Source organism: Sander lucioperca, chromosome 10 (genome assembly GCF_008315115.2).
Source record: "Sander lucioperca isolate FBNREF2018 chromosome 10, SLUC_FBN_1.2, whole genome shotgun sequence".
Taxonomy (NCBI): Eukaryota; Metazoa; Chordata; class Actinopteri; order Perciformes; family Percidae; genus Sander; species Sander lucioperca.
This window is the reverse complement of record NC_050182.1, coordinates 7209395-7233631: the sequence shown is the minus strand read 5'-3', so window position 1 is coordinate 7233631 and position 24237 is coordinate 7209395. Positions and strand designations below refer to the sequence as shown.

Here is a 24237-nt window from a genome sequence, read left to right as displayed (position 1 = left end):
CCATGGTAGTCTCGCATTGCCAGGGTCTGGCTGGGTCCACACAGCATTGTGGGATGGGAAAAAAACGTGCTCTGGTTTATTGGCATTTATTTAAACCAATCACAATCGTCTCGGGCGGCGCTAGGTGGCGGACACAATGACAGTGCCTCTGCAAAACAGCCTCGGGAAGGAACTTGTTTTGGTGGTCTTAGTCGTGCAACAGAAAACTCAGATTGGACAGATAGTCTAGCTAGCTGTCTGGATTTACCCTGCAGAGATCTGAGGAGCAGTTAACCATAGTCCTCACAAATCCACCGGAGGTTAGAACGCCAACACAAAGACAGAGGAAGAGGACGGACATCCGGCTGAATTTCCGGCGGCACCGGAGCAATCTCGGAAATAAAACGTTGTTGATATGGACTACCACCATGGTAACCCATTGGCAACTGTTTCGGATGTTATCACCCTATTGAATGGACGTTATCAGCGGTTATCAGCCTCATAGATATTGGTTAGAAGAAGCCTCCAAAGCCCAAGATGACATCCTCAAATGTCTTGTTTTGTCCACAACTCAAAGATATTCAGTTTACTGTCACAGAGGAGAGAAGAAACTAGAAGATATTCACATTTAACAAGCTGGAATCAGAGAAGTTAGACTTTTTCTTCATAAAAAAATGACTCAAACGGATGAATCAATTATCATAAATAGTTGGCCGTTAATTAAATAGTTGACAACAAATCGATACATTTTTAACCGATTTGCAGCTCTACAGTGGACCGAACCAATCAGCGTCCTGTGAGGAACTACTGGCTACAGGCTTGGTTCAGGTGTGTCTGACGGCCGAAAATAACAATGGCGGATGTGATAAGAGAGGTGGTTCATCCAATCACCTGCCAGGTATTTGTTTAAGTGCCTGCCCTTTTCCAAACAGTTTCCAATGACGGCTTCTCAGATGTTTCTGTGTTAATAAACCATCTGGCGTGTCAGGTTAGTGGAACGTGGAGAAACGACAAGGGTTAAGTGGGAGAAAATGTCCAACAGGCAGAAGTTCTTTCTGCGAGAGGAATTAAATGAAGTCTGGCCTGATGAGCTCTTATTCAAGATCAGATGGGATTCCTCAGATCAAACTCGGAGCAGATGGAGGTCTGTGGATAAACGTGGATCCATAGAGGGGATGAGGGTTCTTGATCTGGAAAACTTTTAGCGCTCTCTGCTCTGCTGCACTGAAAGAGTCGATTCCATCCATTCAACGGTCTGTGGCCCGGGTCCAAACCTGGTCCTGAATACGTGCCATCAGGCTCGTGTAACTATTTAACCTCTTCACACAGACAGCGCCAACTTTCAGAGCTCAGAACCAGACGGATAAATTAGCGGCGACCGAATCGAGGCCAAAACGCATCCTGTAGCTGCGCTGCTGTTGCTGCTGCGGCGGCAAGGGAGGCTGTATCATACTGTACCTTCTCCTAGATATATGTCACGCTTTAAAGATTTCAAACCCTGCAACACTTCACTGACAGCAAACAAATGAGAATATATAATGTGCAGATCAATCCCAAACAAATGTGTGTCTGCTGGGGCAGGATGCTGATATCTTCTCTTTAAAAGCAACATGCTGTTTGTTGCCTTGATTTCCTGTGGGCTGTGACACATTGTTATTGGCCCGCTGGGGCTACTTCACTTCACCTGAAAATGATCCTCTTTCTTATTTTTCCTCTACTTTGTATCACTTCGACATGTAAATAACACGCAACCTGAAACCTGATCCATACTGGGAACAAATTGCCATCTGCCGCCTGGAGTGAAGAGGAGCGGCGGTTCAGGATGGTAATTTCTCTGGCGGTTCCTTTGTTCTCGGCACGTTTCTTGCCGTCTCAAGTCGTCCCTCCTTATAGGCATCTCGTTAGAAGAGGGAGAAGGTGGCAGGGAGCGCAATCAGGCTCTCCTTTCAACCCGTCCGCACCGAGCCTCATCAAACAAAACGAGCGCGCCCTCGCCGTGCTTCACTGGGAATTTTCAATACCGCTGGTTATGAAGTATTAATGGCACTGTTCCTGACAAGTCAGATCCCCTTTTCTATCTCTCTCTCCTCCCCGTCTTCTGGCCTTTCATTCTTGTTCACTCTCTTTGTTTCTGCCTTCAAACTGCCTGTTCCTCTGTCCCAATTTCCCTTTCTCCTCCCGTGTCGCACCGCACCTTCGTGCTGTCTTTTCCTCTCTATTTTAAATCTGTCAGCTCCTGTGCAGCTCTTTTATTCCCTCGCTTTGTCTTTATGCATCTCTCGATGCATGTCACATGAGAGGGGACACTTTACGAGGGGAATCTTTTTTTGCTTTAGCTCCAACACACCCATAAGCAGCTTTACACCTGCCATTCTCTGGATGGTTTTATCCAAAACTACTTACAGTATGGCGAACAGGAGCGTGTACATTCACAGTAAAACCCTGCCTTTGTCATTTACTTACCAGCTGATTTCATTTGTTTCATTTCAGTCCACATGATGACCTACAGTTCGTGTCCACAGCGGCGTTCTTTGATGGCAGGGATCGCCCTCATTGGACGCCTGATGGACTCGCCAATAGCGGTTATCAGTTTCTCTTCAATGACTACTAACAAGCAAAGAAAACAGGATCCACCCTCCTACAACTATACTACTATACTCGTAGGCTGTCTGCTCCCTGATTGCAAACATTATAATACAAATGTGAAATCGGTTGTGTTGCAAAAAAAGTTGGGGACCCCTGACTTTAAGGATCGCTGCACTAAAAACAACAAAAAACAGAATTTCACTCTCTCGATAGTTTGGGTTTTGAGATATATGTCCTTAAGATTTCTGTCTCCAACAAATTCAATTTGAGGTTCTCGTGGCATGGAAGACTCTCAGGGACAGATAAAAGCTAAGAAAGCCTCATTTGTAGTTTGGTGCACTTACCTCTTAAATATTTTGCTCATTCCCTAAAGTCTAAACACATGTGAAGAGACTGTAAAATGTCGTACTGAATTGTGGAGCTAAGAGCGTTGGAGTTGGCCATTTTTCAATGCAGGCCTGGAACAAAGAAATGAATCCCAGTTTCTAAAACAAGGCAGCAGGTTGTCAAGTTTTCCACTTGGCAAAATAAAGAATTTCTACTTCTGTTAAAGAACAACCAGCTGAAATTCTTGACCAGTATTTGTCTTCCCGTTTCTCTCCGGCACTATGGCCTCTCCTCACACGTCTTTCTCTGCCTCTCTTTGTGTTATCTCTCAACACATCCCTACTTCTAATATCTTAACCCTGTTATGTTTTTGGAATTGCTGCCTCTCTACTGTATCACCTTGTGTCCTTGGTCTACTTCAAAGCCCGCTACCTCTCTTTCCCTCAACACCTAAATGCCTAACTATTACTTGTCCATCTCTACTTTCACCTCAGAGTTTTCACCGTATCAGATCAAAGTACCTGGATGGTTTGCCTTCGAACCGGTACACCTTCTCGCTCCAGTCATCAAGGTCGGGGGATTGAACTCGTCCGAGCACCGTCGTCGGGAGAATACCTGTCAGGAGGAGGGAAATAAAAGACACAAAAAAAGGTCAAAACATGCATTGGCTTTGAAAGAAATGAGTTTTGAGCGCAGGGGAGCCCTGCGGTAAGAGCCAAATATTAAAAGTGAAGGGAAGACAGTGGAGATGAGGTGGCGGGTGACGCCTCATTGGCACGCTCGGTCATGGTTTGACAGCACGGCGGGGAACATGTGCACGCATTAGAAATGCTTGCACAGTGTTCCTCCCCCCCCTCTCCCAAAAAAAAGCTGAACGCAGCGCTGTAATCTCTTTAGCTGTGAAATCAGCTGCCATTTAAAAATGGCTCCTGTTTATGTGCCTGTCAGACCTGGGACTTAAGCTGGAGTTAATTGTTTGCTTCATGGCATGTTGTCGAGCTACGTGATGGATCCATATTAGTGGGTTAATGTACTTTCATGTTGAAAGGCCCCGGAGAGGAAATCCACTAAAAATACATTACAGAAAACCTCAGTTTTTTCCAGCAAATTACAGGAGGCTGACAGATGGTATGAACAGCTAAATAAGTGATGTAGGCTGCGAGCACTCGACTGTGACAAGTACAGTCTTAGCAACACGAGCGCAGAGCACTCAGGAGGTGGTGGAAGGGACACCGGGGGGACTGAAGGTTAGAGGAGCCGTCTGTGACCGGAAAGACACCCGTTTGAGTCCCTCAGACCAACTGCCCTTTAGCAAGGCAACTTCTACAGTAGAGTAGAAAGTAGTCACAGTTATTACTGACGCTGTTAAACAGCGAGTGCACTCAGCAAAGTCTGTTCCTGGATGCCTAACTGGATATGTAGCCAGAGACGGGGGTTTTTAAAACCGAGATGCCCCAACTCAGAGTAACTTCCTGTATCTGACCTGAATCCGTGATGTAGTTAAGTGGTCATTTTAGTAGTTTTACGTGACTCAATTTGAACTAATCACTGATGTTTTTCGAACTGTCTCTGCCCCAACAAGAGTTACTTCCTGTCATTGTGTCACGTGGGTTTGTCCCCTGCCACGCCACGAAGGGCGCCTGTGGCTCAGGTGGTAGAGCGGTCGCCTACCAATCGGAAGGTTGGTGGTTTGATCCCTGGCCCTGCAGTCCCATGCCGAAGTGTCGTTGGGCAAGACACTGAACCCCAAATTGCTCCCAATGCTGCCCCATTGGAGTGTGAATGTGTGTGAATGCTTATCTTGTAAAGGTTTATACCTTGTACGGCAGCCTCGGTCACCAGTGTGTTAATGGTTCCTGTACTAAGTAATCATTACTTAGAAAAGCGCTATATAAATACAGTCCATTTACATTTATGCGTCTTTAGGAGCCTAGCAGCGTGTGTTGATTCCAATGGGACAAGTGGACGTGAACACAGATTATGAGCGATCCTTTCGCCCCCGTAGTACCCAAAGTAAATATTGGAGCCATTTTTCACAAGCCACATATCTCCGGAACATTCTGACACTGAAATAAAACATTTCAGAAGGGTAAATCAGGAGAAAATTAACTTTGTTTGAGACCTGTTTCTGTCTCAGGAACAAACTCTCGCCAGATCTGGCAACACAGAGAAGCTAACGTCAATTAATGTGCGCAAACGCCCTAACTAAACTAAGTTCTGTGATGCTAAATATGTCTTTCAGCTGTGTAAATGTTAGCAAAGCAAAAAAAAATATGAATCAATTATACAAACCTATCTACACAACGTTCTTTACACTTTCAAATGAGGCCACGCGTATTTAGGAGACAGGAAGTGAGTAGTGTTTCACACCATTGGTGCAGCGTATGATGCACTTACACTGTATGCACTTCACTTCCGTTGTATTTTTCTAAATAAATTATAGCTTGCGTAATGGTCAGTGTGCGGGACTGTTCTCTAAACTTACTGATCATACAAATAGAAAGTTTCCTGCTGTTGCTGCTTCACATTAAAAGCTTTCCACTAGCGAACCAGCGGGATGTTTTTATAGTGAAGAAGTTACAGGAAATGCAGGAAATGCAGTGTTGGTGCCACCATAGACAGTAAAAGAATGGACACAGCGATGCTGATATTTTGACGGAGACCAGTGAAGTCACTGTTCCGGTGATGGCTGAGCGTTACTGAGCAGCCTCCAACTGAGCTTGAAGACGTAGATGTGACGTGAGCAACCTGTCTGAAAGTTGGAAGTCTTCTGGTAGCTGTGCCAAGAGAAATCTCAATCATTCTTCAATCTTGCAGAGACGGAGAGCGTAGGTATATGTAAGGATATGTACGCTTTCCAGATGCTCGCTTACCCCTTTGGGTGCCACCCAGTTAGCAAAGCTTCATTAGCTGTGATATTCTTCAATAAAAACAGGTCTAATCAACCAGATGTGGATATATTCTGTGCTATTTGGTCGGCAGATCGCTTTTTTAATATTGCAGGGAGGAATAGTACAAACAGGAACTGCCACAGTGCTCTGAAAAAGGTGTACTTTCATTTTTCAACATGCCAGACACAAACTTTGTAACTCTCCAATACCTTGGGTCATGGAAATGTGGGACTTATCATGGGTTCAGGGACTAGAAAAGGTAAAAAAAAAAAAAAACTAATTTTGTGGTGATGCTCTTATGATGTGGACGCAAATTATCCCACAATGCAGTGAACCAACACCGGCCCAAAATATCAAAAATATATTGCTCTATGAAGAGTTCCCATACAACTACACTGGGCAGAAGAAAACAGAATAACATACCCTCATAACTGTAGACGATGAAGTGGGTGTGTCCTGGTGAGTGAGGGTGGTCGTTCCTGTCACCAATGACGACCGTCAGCGTGCTGGTGGAGCTCATCGGCGGTGAGCCGCTGTCAATCATGAGAATCGGGAGGCGGTACTCCTTTTGCCGCTCGCGGTCGAAGGTCCGGAGGGCGGTGATGGACGCGCTGCCGTTTCGAAAGTCTGTCAAATTGAAGTTGGCGGCGTCCGAGGTGAGCATGAGAAGCCGTATGGAGAACGGCCCGCCGTTGGTGGACGTGTCCCGGTCGGTGGCGTGGAGGAGGAGGGAGGTTTCGTTCATCCGAACCACCTGCGGAGCCGCCGCGTTCTCCCAAACGATAGGCTCATAGGGGACCTCGAACTCAGGCCCGTTGTCATTGATGTCGAGTACGGTTACGACGACGATGGCAGTGCCAGTCATCGGAGGACTCCCGGCGTCTGTGGCGAGGACCATGATCCTGTGCTGCGAGATTTTCTCCCTGTCGAGAGAATCGGCCACTACCACCCAACCGGACTGGTCCACCAGAAACTGAGCGTGAGGGTCCGACTCTTTTGAAATACTGTAAGAGAAGCGTCCGTTTTGGCCCGAGTCAAGATCAGAAGCTGTAACCTGAGCAATGATTGTCCCCACAGGAACGTCTTCGGACATGGCTGGCGACTCGTAGAATTGTGGGAAAAATACGGGGGCGTGGTCATTGGAGTCTTCCACCTGAACGAGGCAATACGCCAGGCTGGAGAAGTCCGCGTCTTCGGCCTTCAGGGTCAGATTGAAAGTCCTCTCGCGGGGCTTCTCGAAGTCAACCTTCTTCTTGAGTTTTATCACGCCGCGACGGTTCACTTTGTCAGTCTCCACGAAGAACTTCCTGTCCTCGTCGCCCCCGACGATGCTGAAGGTTACCACGGCGTTCTCACCCTCGTCGCCGTCTGTGGCAGAAACAACGAGAACCTCGCTGTTCACCTCCAGGTCCTCTGTTATCTGAACAGCAGAGGACACAACAGAAGTACATAGTGTCTCATTACTCTTATTATTATAAGCAATGATGACTTTCAATAGACTCAATCACAATATTTGTTTACAATAACTTCCAGGTAGAAAACTCCTGTGTCCCGTACATACAATGGCGCTGAGCAAACAGGGATGAGGAACAACTGGATATACTCTCATCTCCTTCATCTAAAATGTTTAATGCTTTGATATGTCAATATTGCCTTGTTGTTCTTCCCTTTTATGTCTAATGTTAAGAACTATAAATTGTCTTGTTGTTAAAAGATGATATACAAATTAACCTGCATAATTTTTTTGACTCACCTGAGCGGTGTAGATCTTCTGAGTAAAGACGGGCGGGTGATCGTTGACGTCTGAAATCATGATTGTGGCTGTCCCTGTTCCCGCCAAACCCCCTCCGTCCCTGGCCTCAACCACCACCAGATACCGTTCCTCCGCCTCCCGGTCCAGGGAACGGAGAACCGTGTAGATGGTCCCTGTGCTGGCGTTGATGGAGAACAGGTTGAGGTTAATCTTGTTGCGTACGTTCTTGATGATGCTGTAGGTCAACACGGCGTTCTTGTCCTCGTTGGGGTCGTCCAGGTCCATGGCGCGCATCTCCATGACGGAGGTGTCGGCAGGCGAATTTTCAGGCACTTGGCCGACAAAACATCCGTCTACCTCCATAGCTGGGCACGGGAAGAAGGGTGCGTTGTCGTTGACGTCTCGGACCTCCAACAGCACATCGGCAAATCCTGTGAGTCCTGCTCCTCCCTCGTCCGTGGCAAGGACAAGGAACCTCCAGGCCGGGCGCTCCTCGCGGTCCAGGCGCCGCTGGGCGTGGATTCTTCCAGTGTGTTCGTCAATGGTGAACTCTCCGCCGGCGCCCTGGCCGTGGAGGGAGTAGCGCAGGGCCGTCTGGTCGGCGTCTTGGTCCGGATCGGTGGCTGACACCTGCAAAGGACAGACAAGAACAATTTCAAAATGAGACATAAATCTATGATTTCTTCTACCACGTGAAACCCCTCGGTGTCCAGGTCATCTGGTCGAAGTCTTGTAACCACGTCGGATCATCCAACTGCGTCTTAGCTCAGGTTTGCCTTGGACCAGCCCTTAGTTATGCTGCTGTAAGTTTAGACTGGTGGGGGACTTCCTATGACACACTCACACACACCGTTATCCCATTAATGCATGTTATCTATATATACAGTACTGTAAATACAGTGTTTCCTCTATGTTGATTTTGTAGTGGCGGCCCGCCATGGCAAAATTTCTGCCTGTTCGGACAGACCTGCCCCCACTGCTAAAAAAAATCCTAAAAGAAACACTGTATATACAGTATATACAGTATATATACTGCATATAATCTTTTTCCCTGGAATAAAGTATAAAGAGTATAATTAATGTTTTCTACACTCATGAAAAATGTTTTCCATCATTTTAATTTCTTTTTAATGTCTGTAATGGCCGTATTTCTAACTTAATGTCTTTACGCAAGAATTTCGAAATTGCATTTGTGGATATAATGCTTCCTGACTATTCTCCTTTTAAAAACTGTAATAAGTAAAAAACATTTTAGTTATAGTTATAGCATAACACTTGCAACAGAAAATTGGATAGTAGTTGCTACAGGACAGTGACTCAGGTAGCTTGTTTTTACAAAGTATTACAGACACAGATTTGTTTAACTCTAAAAACAACCCATATGTAAAAAGACAATCACCCACAAAACGCCAACACCACATTCTCTTGGTAATAAAACGGATTTCATTTTACGAGCAATGAAACACAGTCACTTTATTGTCACATCGTTGGTCAAAGCAGCAGCATTGACTTTTTTTACTTTAACTGAATAACATTCTTCCTCTTTAAAAGGAACTATTGTTTTTTGTCTTTCTTATCAAAAACGGTTGAATTGCTTTTCATTATGTAGCTCCAAATGTCAAGCCCAGCAAATAGGACACGAGGCAGGGAGCTGATTGCAGCACACAGGGACTCTGCAACACACGGGAATAAACATTTCTCTGTTGCTTTGTCCTGCTTGCTTAATTAACCTGCCTTCCTGCTATCTCTCCGAAGGAGGGGACACGGGTTCTCACATCTGTCACCGCGACACACAACGCAATTAAAAGTTAATAGACGCCAACAAAAGCAAGGAAAAAGTACACTTTTACACTTTCTTCTGCTCTTTTCTCACCGGAGGGTTTGTTTACAGAAGCGTTTGAAGTCCCCCCCCCTTCCCTCCTCTCCCCTCCTCTCCTGACGCCTCCACCCCCCCCCCACCACCCCCCCGCGTCCCCTGTTGGTTCTTTGCATTCCCTGACAACGTGACGCAGGTAGACAATATTGAAGATGAGCGGTCACGACGCCACAGAGGAGGCTGCCTGCGCAGGTGAAGTCAAGAAATATTCATTTCAAATTGGATTTTCCCCTCCGTGCACTATCTGCTCAATTGTATTAACAAACAGGGCTCAAAGCGGCCTGCGTTTGGGGAGGGGACGGGGGGAAACTATCGAGAGGAACCGAGCGTACATCAAATCAATTCCAGCAGGCGAGGGGGAACCAGGCTCGGGTTGAGGACTCGGTGACACATGCCTCTCTGGCGGGGGGGGATTACTTCCCGGCCCTCTCCGACGCACTTCCACCTTTCTAATCTGATTTAGCTTGGCGGCACATGCATATTACTGTGAATTACCGGAGATAGGTGTGACGAAAGGCAGATGAAAGCCACAGAAGTAGAAGAAGGTCGACTCTGACTTGCTGAGGCAACTTTTCGGAACCCGGTTCCTTCCTGTCAGGAGGTTTTGAAACGTGTTTGATTTGATATTGTGTTAAACACATGTGCGATGTGTTAGGAAGTGGACACTGGAGCTCTGCTGAGGTGTCGCTCCGGGCAAATTCCCCGCCACGTTCGAAGCGTGACCAATACCGTTGGATTTGTCCGTGCTAAACCTGATACCTTTTCACATCTTGTTCATATAAACTTGACATTTTCACAACAAGCTCCTTTGGGGCGGAGGTGTGTTCAGAAGGTGCTACTTTCTCATGTTTCATGTGGACTGGGTGGGTATCTGATCAGGGCTTGACACTACAGGCCAAAACATACATTTCAATTTTGAGGTTTTGGGCTATTTTGCTTCCATAGTCTTCTTTCAGACTATAGGAAACCACGTCACCTTGTAAAACATGTTATCACCATGTTCATTTGGGGCAATTTGGTTGAAAGAAACCCATATTTCTGATATGACAAACTTTGAAAACGGGTCAAATTGGAACCGAGGACGGCACAAGGGTTAAAGCTTAACAATCAAAAACATATAACCCATCCCTTCATTCATTCTCTGTCGCCGTACGCAGTGTTCAGGCTCCCCCAGGGGGCTGAGAAGCCTTTAAAGACCATGATGACTGACCTCAAGCATGAACACAGGCAGCTGGGTGAGCTCCTCCGTCACGGCAGCGTGGTACTCCGTCTGGCTGAAGACGGGCGCCTCGTCGTTGCGATTGACCACCTGAACCACCACCAGCGTCTCGTTCTCCCACTTGCCGTCGGAGGCGACCAGCCGCAGCTCGTAGCGCTGCTCCATCTCGTAGTCCAGCGGCTGGGCCACGAAGACAGTGCCCACCTCGGGCTCCACGTCGAAGGTCCCCATCGCGTTTCCGGACGTGATCTGGTAGCGCAGCTTGGCGTTGGCGCCTGGAGGGAGGAAGCAGAGATCGGTTGGTTGATATTCTTTTTTTTTTTTTTTTTTTTTTTTTTACATTGCTGCTTTGCTGACTCCTGGAACAAATTACAGCACTGTCTTAAAAATCAAGTCACTTGTGCCTCCTCATGTCCTCCCTCACCTCCTCCTGCCTCTTCTCCACCTTCTTTCCGTTACTCTCCTCTTTATCTCCCCTCGAATCCTTTACCGTCCTTTCTTTTCCTCCAGCTTAATGCCTCCTTTCTCCACTTGTTTCTTTCCCTCATTTATTCCTCCTGTTTCCCTTGTTTCACCCCCTTTTCCTCCTCCTCCTCCTTTCTTATTTCGCCTCGTTTTCTACCCTCCCCTGCAGCTTTTCATCTTCTTTCCTCTCTTCTTGCTTCTCTCCTAAACTCCTCTTGGTCCTCATCTCCTCGCTTTTTCCCTTTCCTTTCCTCTTCTTTCTTCCTCTTTCGGGTGGAAGTGAAGACATACCCACACACACACACACACACACACACACACACATTCAGAGCCCAGAGGCAGGTCAGTGGGGTCCGGCCTGCTCTCTGTTTACCGGCACCAAGGAGACTTTAGGAGACAAACACCATCTGTAGAGACACGGAGGACCTTCATTACGACACCGGGGAGAGAGAGAGAGAGTGTGTGTGTGTGTGTGTGTGTGTGTGTGTGTGTGTGTGTGTGTGTGGGTGTATGACACGTGTGTGTGTGGGTGGAAAAGCTTAAATGCACCGGTCCGTCACAGCCTCTGAGCACGCTCCGTCGTGACATTCGCCAAGCGGCTGAGTGTGTGTGTGTAAATGTGTGTGTGAGGGGAGAGGCTCCAGCGGTTTTTCTGCCTCCGGCAGTCTCCCTAATGATCAGTCTGGCCATATGGTGTTGCCCTCTCAATACACACACACACACACACACACACACACACTGGGGGATAGGGCTGATTTAATTCCAAGCCTAGCAGGAGGCCCACAAATTGAGATTAAGGTCAGATCTGTGCTCCTCGTGAGGCGGACCGGAGGGGAAAGTCGACCCTGAGCGCTGACTGCAGGTCGACACTCTGAAGGACTTCAACTCATCACCGAAGGAAGTTTTATTTTGATTTAAAACCTCATCAGAAAGTATCACATGTTGCGGCCTTAGATGGCTGCGAGAGATACTCGAGCTTTTTGAAATTCAGTCGGCTGCACCACCCAGAAATCCTGCGTGGCGATGTCGATAAATCAGAGTGTAACAAAGTGACCCGTAGAAGGTTTTAGGTGGGACATTTTGCCCTCAAATTACTCATCCTTTACCGTTGACTGTCAAAGGAAAGAATCAAGAAAGATTAACGCTTTTTAAAAACGTGAAATGTCTTCTTTTTTTTTTTTTTTTCTTCCGCTGTGAGGCCGTAGTGCAAATCCTGATTATCAGGGCAGAGAAAAGCATGACATGGCCAACACAGAGCTAGTGGAGGGGCCGAAGTAAACCACCATAACGGCTGGTCACGCGACACCGGTTACGGAGCTCTGTGAGCTGATGGTCGTATCAGCGGCTGTTTGAAGTTAAGTTTAGTTAAGTCACACTGTAAAAAAATCCACTAGCTGCCTGTCCCCTGAACACACTGTAAAAAACATCTCCTCACTATCTGCTAGCTGTCTGTCCCCTGAACACACTGTGAAAAAACGCGGTCTCTGTAGACAGCCCAGGCTCCACAAACGGCAACAAAAACAAACGGTGACAACCTGCACCACCAAACATAACAAACAGTGTTCAAGGATTTGGGGGTGGGGGTTGGGGGGTTTAGTGCATGTGCTCATGAAGGGGGGTGTGGGGAGTGGAAGAGAGAGAAGCGTGAAGAGGGAATTTAGCTGGAGAAGAGCTGTCCTAGACAACAACAAACGTTCGAATTATATTCTCTTGAATTTTGATATGGCCGACACACGACCAAGGAGACGACGTTCCGATGAACACAAAGGTCCCAAACGCAAGGTCCCAAATTTAGATTGGAAAAGCCTTTGAAAGGTGGCGAGAACTCTGCCGGCAGAAGGGCTTCCAATCCGACATTCAGGTGGCTCTGTTTCTGCAGGATATAATTAACTAGCGTCAGCGCTAACCTTGGTGAATACAACATATAGGTTTCTAGCAGCTAGCACTAGGTCTCTAGAGGAGGGAGGGGCGAGCTAGCCTCCGTTTGGTTTGACAATACTTTGAAAGCCAACGTCAAGAAGTCACGTCACCCAACATCGCTTAGAGCACCTTTAAATTTGTAAACGGGTTGGTGACGGCGCAGTGGATATGACACATCCCTTTGGTGTGGGAGACCAGGGTTCGAATCCCACTGTGATACATCAACCAATGTGTCCCTGAGCAAGACACTTAAACCCTAGTTGCTCCGGAGGCGGGTTACCTCTGACATATATAGCAATTGGGAGTCGCTTTGGATAAAAGTGTCAGCTAAATGACATGTAACGTAAATTTAGCCGACAAAAAATCAGTGTCATGCAGCAACGACAGTTACGTTTAGACACCGAAACGACTAGATAAGATTAGAAAAAAAAGGTCTGGATTCAAACACTCCCGGGAAACGACATGCATTTCCTGGGTGAATGTCTTTTGTTTTCCCCGGGACATGGACTCCGCTCTCCCGGCTTGAAAGCGCTGTGTTTTATGACCCAAACATCCACCCTGACCTCCTCCCTGTGCATGTGAGTGCCTTGTGTGTCGTTATCTGACGCCGGGGATCGTGAAAAAGGATCCGTATTTGACTAGTTGGCAACGCGAGATATAATTTAACTCATTTTGTAAATGTTCTGTGTGTGTGCAGCGTGCAGGGGCTGTATAATGACAAACTCACCCTTATTATCACTCAACTTCACTGCAGCAATGTGCGTGTGTGTGTGTGTGTGTGTGTGTGTGTGAGCAAGTGCTTACTAAACCCCGGGGCGACACTGAACTGAAACGCCAAACTCAGCGGAATTATAAAACCGCCTCTTGATCTCATTACCAGACGTTCTCCGTTCGGCACATTTTCCACTCCGAGGACCAAACGGGATCCCGAAAACACGGCGGGTGACAAAAGCTGCTGCGCCTAATCAGCTTTAGGACTGGGAAATGTAAACCCACCCCTCGCACACACGCCACCCTACCTTTGGTTGTTCAAACAAAACACCAAATCAAGCTGGAATAAACAGGCGTGTGTGTGTGTGTGTGTGTGTGTGTGTGTGTGTGTGTGTGTGTGTGTTTCTGCTGTAATTGTGTTTGTCAGACCTGCAGTTAATATCTGGACAGAAGGTCAGTGATGCTTCAACACATGTCAGCTTCAAATGTGGTCTCGGACACGCACACGCACACACACACACACACACACACACACACACACACAGCTGCAGCCAAGGTGACGGTGCTACAGTCGGAGGATAAAACCTTCAGATTAGAGTTTCTTTCACCTTCAGCCTCAGATATCCAGTTCACCGTCACAGACGAGTGAAGAAACGAGTGCAAAAAATTCTAATTTAAGAAGCCGCAATCTGAGAATATTCTACTTTTTTTTTTTACATAAAAAATGACTCGAACCGATTAATAGATTATCAAAATAGTTGGCGATTTATTTGATAGTTAGTAGATTAATCTCTGCAGCTCTAGAAAAGCTCCTTTAAAAATAAAATGTTAAAGCCAATTTAGTGTTCAAAAACAATAGATGTTGAACATATTAGTCTGCATTGTGTAAACCAGTGGAGCTCAGCCAGAGAGAAAAAGATGAGTTTCTTGTGTATAAATTATAAAGAATTAAAAACATGTCTAATGCTCCAGATCTCTGTCTCTTCCACCCATGGTGCTGACTCAGCAGGGATCAGGACTAATGTTTTAGTTAATCTGCCAGCTACCTGCCTGTTAGGAAGCTTGGGGTGTCTGGACCCCCCAGTGGTTTTGGGGGTCGATGGGGTGTTTGTTAATTACCACGGGGAGTCACAAACTGGGGATAAAGCGTGAAAGCGTGTACGTTTTGGGAGGGAATCAGCAGCACTTTGCTGTCTTAGCATTTCTTAATCCCGTGTTCAGCGTCTTCCTGAAGCTCGCAGGGATCCGTCTGAAGGGAATAAACGCTAAATCGAGACACTTCCAACAATAACAACAACTGCACATTAGACAAAAAACTAAAAAAGACTCAACTTGTTATATATGAAAAACATGAGTCTACAAACTACAACGCCGAAAAGAGATACAACAAAAATATACCTTATTTAATCATTAAATTAATACATATTTTTGTTGTATCTCTTTTCGGTGTTGTAGTTTTGTAGACGGTCCCTGAGTACTCGTCTTACTGCCGTCTCAGCGCCGGCTGCTCGTGTTATTTAGATAAACTCCTGCTGTACTTACAAACTCTCCAATGCCTCGTTTTATGAGTACAGAACCTATTTGTACTACTGTAGAAGTTTGGTACCATAAGGGTTGCGAAATTCCGGGAATTTTCAAAGTTGGAAACTTTCCATGGGAATTAATGGGAATATATGGGAATAAACTGGATATTTTTAATATTGCTTGTTATAATACTGTTAGTCTATAACAGGGAACTTAAATGTAGTTGAAAAAACTCCATCTTGCAGTATAATCTTGGTTAAAACAACCTGATTTAATGTAATGCCACTTCAGTTGAATGTCCTCCCTATGTTCGTTAATGACATGCACGCACGCAGTAATCAGCATAGGCTACTACATACTTGCCAACATTATAGCTTTTAAAATACGGGAGTTTTTTAAAAACATAACCCATTGCTATGTGTGTTCATTGTAAAGCCCACTTGTTCTTGATAGGCTGGAAACAATAGACAGCGCTGATGGTTAGCTTAGCAGGTATATAACCCTAACCATAACCATAGTAAATCAAAGGCAGCATGCTAGCTACATTCATATGTTAAGCTAAAGGTCAGTGGTTTGGGCTACTACTTAGCCTACTGCAGGGCTATTGAGGCCACGCCCACTGCACAGATCATTTCTAGAATCCAACATTCTACAGCAGATTGAAGCCGAAATGTTTATATTTACGTTTGTATAAGATGGAGTTTGTATGAATTACCCAACATTTCCAGTTAATTCTCGTAAATTCCCATTAATTCCCATAATTTCCATTAATTCCCATGAAAGTTTCCAAATTGGAATGTTTCCAAAAATTGCCCAGCTTAACTTTCCATGGAAAGTTTCCGGAAATTTACTGGAAAATTAGGTACCATTCCGGGCATTATTAGTGGGGTAATTTACAAGATACACCGTTGGTTCCGTTAGCGCCTGCACTAAGCCGTTCGGCTGATAGCACTAACTCGTCCAATGTTAGACCAAGGGAAAAAAAAGCTTCTGGGGGGAGGGGGGGGGGACCCTAGGGTGAAACTACTCCGAACCCTTTATTTATTTTATTTCAGGTTTATTTAACAGGGACAATGCACACTAATAATACATATAAAAATGTAAAATGTGCCAGAATTAGTCAAAACGCTATTTTACATCTGCTGTCCCTGGACAGATGGTACAATGTCACACCTAAAAAGATAAAAGGATTACAATAGTACATACAGGTTTAGCCCAATACAAGTAAAATTGACTATAAATGTGCAAAATAAAAAAATGACAAGATCAACATATAAACAAGAACAGATGGTCATTATCAACATCAATACCAACGCACACATACACACACAGGCCAAACGTTCAGTCCATGTAACAGACAACCTCGTAGGCATAGCACAAGTGGCACAAACAGGCAGGAGAGGAAAAACAAGATAGCAGCAAGATTTAGTGTCTACATGTAATGTTGACAGTCCTGATTACCTGTTAGCCATTTCTTTAAGTTCAATTTAAAAGGGTCCCATGGTTTTAAGGTCCCATGGTGGTCCAGAAGGAGGGGGAGTGTGTCATGATCATCATATCATAAATCACGTCACCTTTATGAGTCATATGAAGTGTCTGTGAGTCATCGGGGTATTAATAAACTCTTTGATCGCTTCCACCAGCCGACATGCGGAGACACAAACCTCCGACTCTCCGACTCTGGCTCTACTTTTATTAGTTTTTACTCTCACATCTTGTTGGCGAAGCCTTCGCTGAGTTTGGTCTGCACTCAACTGTTTCTGGTTTTTCTATTTTTAACATGTACAGTAAATTCGAAAAAAAAAAACCGGATCAAACTTTGAAAGCAGCGGGAAGTTTGGGGACCTCCAGAGGGAATCGGAACCGCAACAGAAATATGAACACGAAGCCGGGTGTGAATGTGGAGAACAGAAACAAATAAAGGTTAAAGATTAAAAACAGAAAATAAATAATCAGACGTCACTCTCCGCGTCTTCACTCAGAGTAAAGAAAACCCCCGAGGCTTGGAGCCGTCATTAAGAGAGAAAGAGAGAGGCGCTTGTTTTGTTGTGCTCAGATTTCTCTTTGCCTCCCGCTGCTGATTGGTTGGAGCGGAGGAGGAAGAGGAATGAGGGACAAACACAAACAAAGAGACAAACATCAACACTGTCGACCTCAAGGGAGCAACAGCACTCGCTAACGAGCTGTGACAGCCAGAGAAGAAGAAGAGGGGGGGGGGAGGGAAATGGAGAAGGAGGAGTAGAGGGGAGAGGAGGGGAGACAAAGAAAAAGGAAAGGAGAGATGAGGAGAGGGAGGAGAGAAGGAAAGGAGAGTATGAGATGCCAGATGGAGAGGAGGGGAGGGAGGGCGAGGAGAGGAGGGAAGACAAGGAGGAGAGAGGGGAAGGGAGAAAAGGAGAGGAAAGGAGAGATGAGGAGAAGAAAGAGGAGAGAGGGAAAGGAGAGTATGAGATGCCAGATGGAGAGGAGGGGAGGGAGGGAGGGAGAGGAGGGAAGACAAGGAGGAGAGAGGGGAAGGGAGAAAAGGAGAGGAAAGGAGAGATGAGGAGAAGAAAGAGGAGAGAGGGAAAGGAGAGTATGAGATGCCAGATGGAGAGGAGGGGAGGGAGGGAGGGAGAGGAGGGAAGACAAGGAGGAGAGGGGAAGGGAGAAAAGGAGAGGAAAGGAGAGATGAGGAGAAGAAAGAGGAGAGAAAGAAAGGAGAGTATGAGATTCGAGATAAGGCGAGGGGGGGAGGGAGGAGGAGAGGAGGGAAGGAGAGGAGATAAGATAAGAGAAAAGGTAGAAGCAGAGAAAGAAAGACAATAGAAGAAAAGAGAAGAGAAAAGAATGGAAAAGGCAAAGAGAAGAACGTCTAGAGAAGAGAAGACAAGAAGACAGGATGAAACGTGAGCAGAAAAGAACAGAAAAGCAAAGAGAAGAGACAGACGGACAGAGAGAGAGACATACAGACAGGCATACAGACAGACATACAGACAGACATACAGACAGGCATACAGACAGGCATACAGACAGGCATACAGACAGGCATACAGACAGGCATACAGACAGGCATACAGACAGACATACAGACAGGCATACAGACAGGCATACAGACAGCCATACAGACAGGCATACAGACAGGCATACAGACAGGCATACAGACAGGCATACAGACAGGCATACAGACAGGCATACAGACAGACATACAGACAGGCATACAGACAGGCATACAGACAGACATACAGACAGGCATACAGACAGGCATACAGACAGGCATACAGACAGACATACAGACAGGCATACAGACAGGCATACAGACAGACATACAGACAGACATACAGACAGGCATACAGACAGGCATACAGACAGGCATACAGACAGACATACAGACAGACATACAGACAGACATACAGACAGACATACAGACAGACATACAGACAGGCATACAGACAGACATACAGACAGGCATACAGACAGACATACAGACAGGCATACAGACAGACATACAGACAGACATACAGACAGGCATACAGACAGGCATACAGACAGACATACAGACAGACATACAGACAGGCATACAGACAGGCATACAGACAGACATACAGACAGACATACAGACAGACATACAGACAGGCATATAGACAGACATACAGACAGACATACAGACAGGCATACAGACAGGCATACAGACAGACATACAGACAGACATACAGACAGGCATACAGACAGGCATACAGACAGGCATACAGACAGACATACAGACAGGCATACAGACAGACATACAGACAGGCATACAGACAGACATACAGACAGACATACAGACAGGCATACAGACAGGCATACAGACAGACATACAGACAGACATACAGACAGGCATACAGACAGGCATACAGACAGACATACAGACAGACATACAGACAGGCATACAGACAGGCATACAGACAGGCATACAGACAGACATACAGACAGGCATACAGACAGACATACAGACAGACATACAGGCAGACAGACAGCTGCGTCTCACCTTCGTCCTCGTCGTTGGCGGTGACGGTGATGAGGACGAAGCCGACCTCTTTGTCTTCCTCCACGCTCACCTCGTACACCGGCTGGGCGAACGCCGGGGCGTTGTCGTTGACGTCGGCGACGAAGATCCTGACGTACGCCGTGTCTGAGAGGTGGACAGAGGGATTCAGGATGAGCTTCATCTAAACAGTTCAGTGTCTTTTCCCAAAATACTGTGGACCTCCGGGGTTGCCCCTTTAAAAGGAGAACTTCGTCCTCGACCATAATTTCCAATATTTTTGTGTCTAAGTGACTAACGGGAACATATACAACATATTTTTGAAATTAGAGCAGTGTTGAGCAAGAGCGCCGCAGCCGAAAGCCAGAAACAGCCCCGAAATCGCCAAACCCACCAGACTCCATTTAAATAAACAGTATTTTCAGCGTGTATAGCTAAGCATATTTTCAAATGTAAATGGTAGAATAAAGGGGTTTATTTTAACCAAACCAGAGTGGTGATTGTTGGAACAGTGGAAAGACTAACCAAGACGGCTTTTGACAGTTTTATTTTGTTTCTGTCAATTTTGAATGAAGTGTGTTTTGCGGTGATAAAACTACTGTTCATTTCAATGGAGTCTGGTGGGTTTGGCGACAGCGATTTCTAACTAAATAATTGTCGCTTCTCCTTGTTTGCCGTGTTTCAAGACTGCTATCTGTCATCAGTGAGACGCCCCGCAGTTGTTTAAATATTCGGCTAAATAAGTTTAAAGGATAAACTTAGAACTTGGACTATTTTAACACAAAATATTCATGAATGTTTTTATTGTTCACTCACGACTTGTTCCCCCATTATAAGTGCATTTTCGCCTAATATATTTTATACTACCCCTCAGAGAGACTAAGAGAAACTTTTCCACTGACATGTAGGATATATTATTTATTATGTTTATTTATTTATTTGCTTCGACTGCTTTTGTGCCAAATTATTTTCTGTTTACTGGCAGCACAACAATGAGAGAATCAGACTTTTATGACTCTGTATGTGTGTGTTTGTGTGTGTGCGTGCGTGTGTGTGAGTGCGTACTTGTGTGTGTGTGTGTGTGTGTGTGTGTGTGTGCGTGAATGTGTATGTATGTGCATGCGTGTGTGTGTGTGTGTGTCTGTGTGTGAGTGCCTACTTGTGTGTGTGTGTGTGTGTGTGTGTGTGCGAGTGGGTATGTATGTGTGTGTGTGTGTGTGTGCAAGTGTGTATGTGTCTGTGTGTATCGTTGCGTGTGTGCATGTGTGTGTGTGTGTCGGTGGGTGAGTGCGTACTTGTGTGTGTGTGTGTGTGTGTGTGTGTGTGTGTGTGTGTGTGTGTGTGTGTGCGTAAATGTGTATGTATGTGCATGCGTGCATGCGTGTGTGTGTGTGTGTCTGTGTGTGAGTGTGTGTGTGTGTGTGTGTGTGTGTGTGTGTGTGTGTGTGCGAGTGGGTATGTATGTGTGTGTGTGTGTGTGTGTGTGCAAGTGTGTATGTGTCTGTGTGTATCGTTGCGTGCGTGCATGCGTGTGTGTGTGTGTGTGTGTGTGTGTGTGTGTGTGTGTCGGTGTGTGAGTGCGTACTTGTGTGTGTGTGTGTGTGTGAGTGGGTATGTATGTGTGTGTGCAAGTGTGTATGTGTCTGTGTGTATCTGTGTGTGCGTGCGTGTGTGTGTGGGTGTGTACGTGTGTGCGTGTGTATGTATGTGTGTGTGTGTGTGTGTGTGTACATGCGTGCGTGCGTGTGAATGTGTGTGTGTGTGTGTATGTATGTGTGTGCGTGTGTATGTGTGTGTGTGTGTGTGTGTGTGCATATGTCTGTGCGTCTGTGCGTTTGTGCGTGTGTGCATGTGTGTGTGTGTGTGTGTGTGTGTGTGTTACCAGTGTTGGGGTGTCCCTGCTGTCCTGGTCTGTCCGACTCGGAGCCGTCCTGTGACTGGACCTCGATCAGGTAGGAGGCTTTCTGCTCGCGGTCGAAGGACGCTCGGGTGACGATGGCGCCGCTGCGCGAGTCGATGCTGAAGAACTGAGAGTCGCCGCTCTCATCCTTCAGGATCACATAGTGGACCTGGAGAGGGACGAAGTAACAAGTTAAAGTAGAAGAATAAAAGCCTTTACACGCTAGAGCCGTTTGATTTCTTCATGTGATCCATTTGCAGCAGTGTTTCCTCTATGTTGATTTGGTAGTGGCGGCCTGCCGTGGTAAACTTTCTGCCGCCACGATATCAGAAATAGAAATCAGACGCACAATGTAGTCGCGGTTGCCTTTTAAATTATCCTGCCGACATAATGCACCCCCACCACCTCCCCCCGTTGGCTGCCGCTCACATTGCAATTTAACAACAAGTAGAACTATTCAGAGGTTATTGGGCCCGTCCAGTTTAACTCCACATACTGTTGTTTCTTGTCAAAACGTTCACTTTCGCTTTCACATGAACAAACAAACAATGAACGCTGCAGACCTTTCTTTTATTCTTATTATTTCCAATTTGACAGTCAGTCATAACGGAAGAACATAAATAAACTACTTTAAAGTAGATTTTCTTCAGGGCTAAATTACGTGGTATCGGCTCGGTGCGTAAACTTCAGTACTTGCCGATACCAGCGTTTCAGGCGGTATCAGAGGCTTTTCTGATCCAGGTATCGGAACATCTCTCAGTCCCTCCAGAAAAACGCGATTATGTGATCGCATAATTCAATGCATAATCAGCCAAAGTCTGCATATTTATGCGGGGGGCGCTTTTTTTCAAATACGCCACACTTTCGCCGCATAAATTGCCGATTTCCGCGCAAAATATGCGGGGCTTGCATGATTTCATAATCCCCGCATTTTTGTTGCAAAAAAGTCCCATATATCTTAGCAGAAAGTTCAAAAATGTTGCGTTTACTTCACACAAGAGCAGCCATTGTCCCCTGTTGCCATGGGAACGTTATGAAGTGATGTAATTACGCGACGTGAACATCATCGAAAAGCTGCAAACCCCGCGATGAAGCCATGATGAAACCGCAGTTTTTGCAAGTTCCCGCAATTTTTGCACGTTCCCGCAATCTTTGCAAGTTCCCGCAATTTTTGCACGTTCCCGCAATTTTTGCAAGTTCCCGCAATTTTTGCAAGTTCCTGCAATTTCATTGCATAAAATTGCATAAATATCCTGCATATTCCATCGTATTTTTTAAGAAAACGTGCCGCATAATCAAGGATTTTTGCCCGCAACAATCACAAAAAAACTCCGCATTTTTTCTGGAAGGACTGATCTCTAGTGTTTAGGCGTTCCTCACCATCCCGTGCAGACCGGAGTCCAGGTCCGTGGCCGACACCTGAGCCACCGACGTGCCGACCTCGGCTCCCTCGGGGACCGTGGCCTCGTAGGTGGACGACAGGAAGAAAGGAACGTTGTCGTTCACGTCTGGTGGAAGACAGAGAAGGAAGAAACATTTCTCTCTAAATGTATCCTTTTTCTAAAAAGAAACATTTTGTAGTTGCAGGATCTGGCAGGAGAACATATGCAGTCTGTCACGTCCATTGAAGCCGATAAAGTTGGATTCAAAAGTGACAGAGAAAAAAGGCGGGAAAGACAGAAACAAAAAAGCAAAAACAAGACAGAAGAAAGTTTCTGCTTTTTGCAATATTTACACCTATCATGATAGATTTTGTTCTTTGTCTATGTGAGCTACCTTAATGTTAGCCATGTCATATACTGTAATATATAACTTTGTTTTCAAGATATTTCTCTATTTGCTTGGTTTGTTATTGTTTTTATTTAATTTTAATTGTTAATTTTAAATGTTTGTTATTTAGTTCTGTAAGCAGACATTGTTGTATTTCTTTTCTTTTCTGTATATGTTATGAAATGTTTTAATATTGTCTGATTAAATGTTGTTTTGGACCCCAGGAAGACTAGCTGGTCGTCTAGGCGTCAGCTAATGGGGATCCTTATAATAAATACAAATACACCAATGTTAAGTCCCTATTTTGTCTAGGAGTGGAGGACACAAAACATTAAATAAACCAAAGGGGAAAAACAAGGGACAGGCGGAAACAGGTCAAGGATAATTCAAATAATTTATTGTTAAACTAACAAACAACTGAAAGCGATCTCCTAAAAGAAGACGGATATTAATTCAAATAAAGTATCACTAAGAAGATGGGATTGAAGATTGAAGAAGATTAAAAAGTAAAGAATAGAGCTGCAAAGATGAATTGATTAGTTGTCAACGATTACATTTATCGCCAACTGTTTTGATAATCGATTAATCGGTTGGTATGGGTTTAAGAAAAAATCAATACACTTGAGTATTGCGATATTTTATTTTGCAATACTATATCGATTTTCAAAAAGGCAATATCACTTTTTTTTATTATTAAAAAAAAAGAAAAATATTCATGTAAGACAGTGGTTCACGTTTATGTTGTGTTTAAACCCCCTACCGCTAGATGGCTATGCTGAGACGCACCACTAGTGTCCTCGCCTAACAGTGCCTAACAGTGCCTAGCAGTGCCTGACTGTTTGCTAGAAGCTAACAATGTAGCTATGGCTGAACTTTGGCCTACTTTAGCATATAAACATTAGCTCACTAAGAACCTCGGAACCACAATCCCAAACTGGCAGTTTGATTTTCTGTGTACTGAATTGTTTACCTAAAGTAAACTTCTTTGACTTTTATGCACATCATGTCGTTTTTTAAATATTAGGTTTTTCTAAAATTATACTTTAAAAAAATCCCAATATAATCGCCTTACGCACCGTATCGAAATATATTGCAATATAGTGAATCGTGACCCATGTATCGTGATACGTATCATATCGCCAGATTCTTGCCAATACACAGCTCTATCAGTTGGAGTCATTATTTTTCGTGAACAAAACAACACAATTGAGGACGTCATCTTGGGTTTTTTGGGAAACAGTGATTCACATTTTCACCATTTTCTGAGATTTTACAGAAAAACAGATCTGTATTCTTAACTGTCACATACACAC

At 45.2% G+C, this 24237-nt stretch overlaps 1 protein-coding gene across 1 annotated transcript in view; it reads right to left on the bottom strand.

The window, feature by feature from the left end:
- Positions 1–24237, bottom strand: part of si:dkey-22o22.2 (neural-cadherin) — a 221494-nt gene that overhangs the window by 47146 nt on the left and 150111 nt on the right. Inside the window, exons 14-20 of the mRNA XM_031319640.2 lie at positions 22535–22662; positions 21137–21323; positions 19258–19401; positions 10623–10906; positions 7537–8166; positions 6207–7203; positions 3414–3507 (exon numbers count right to left, since the gene is read on the bottom strand). Coding sequence (XP_031175500.2) covers positions 3414–3507; positions 6207–7203; positions 7537–8166; positions 10623–10906; positions 19258–19401; positions 21137–21323; positions 22535–22662 — 2464 coding nt within the window. The remainder of the gene's footprint in view (positions 1–3413; positions 3508–6206; positions 7204–7536; positions 8167–10622; positions 10907–19257; positions 19402–21136; positions 21324–22534; positions 22663–24237) is intronic.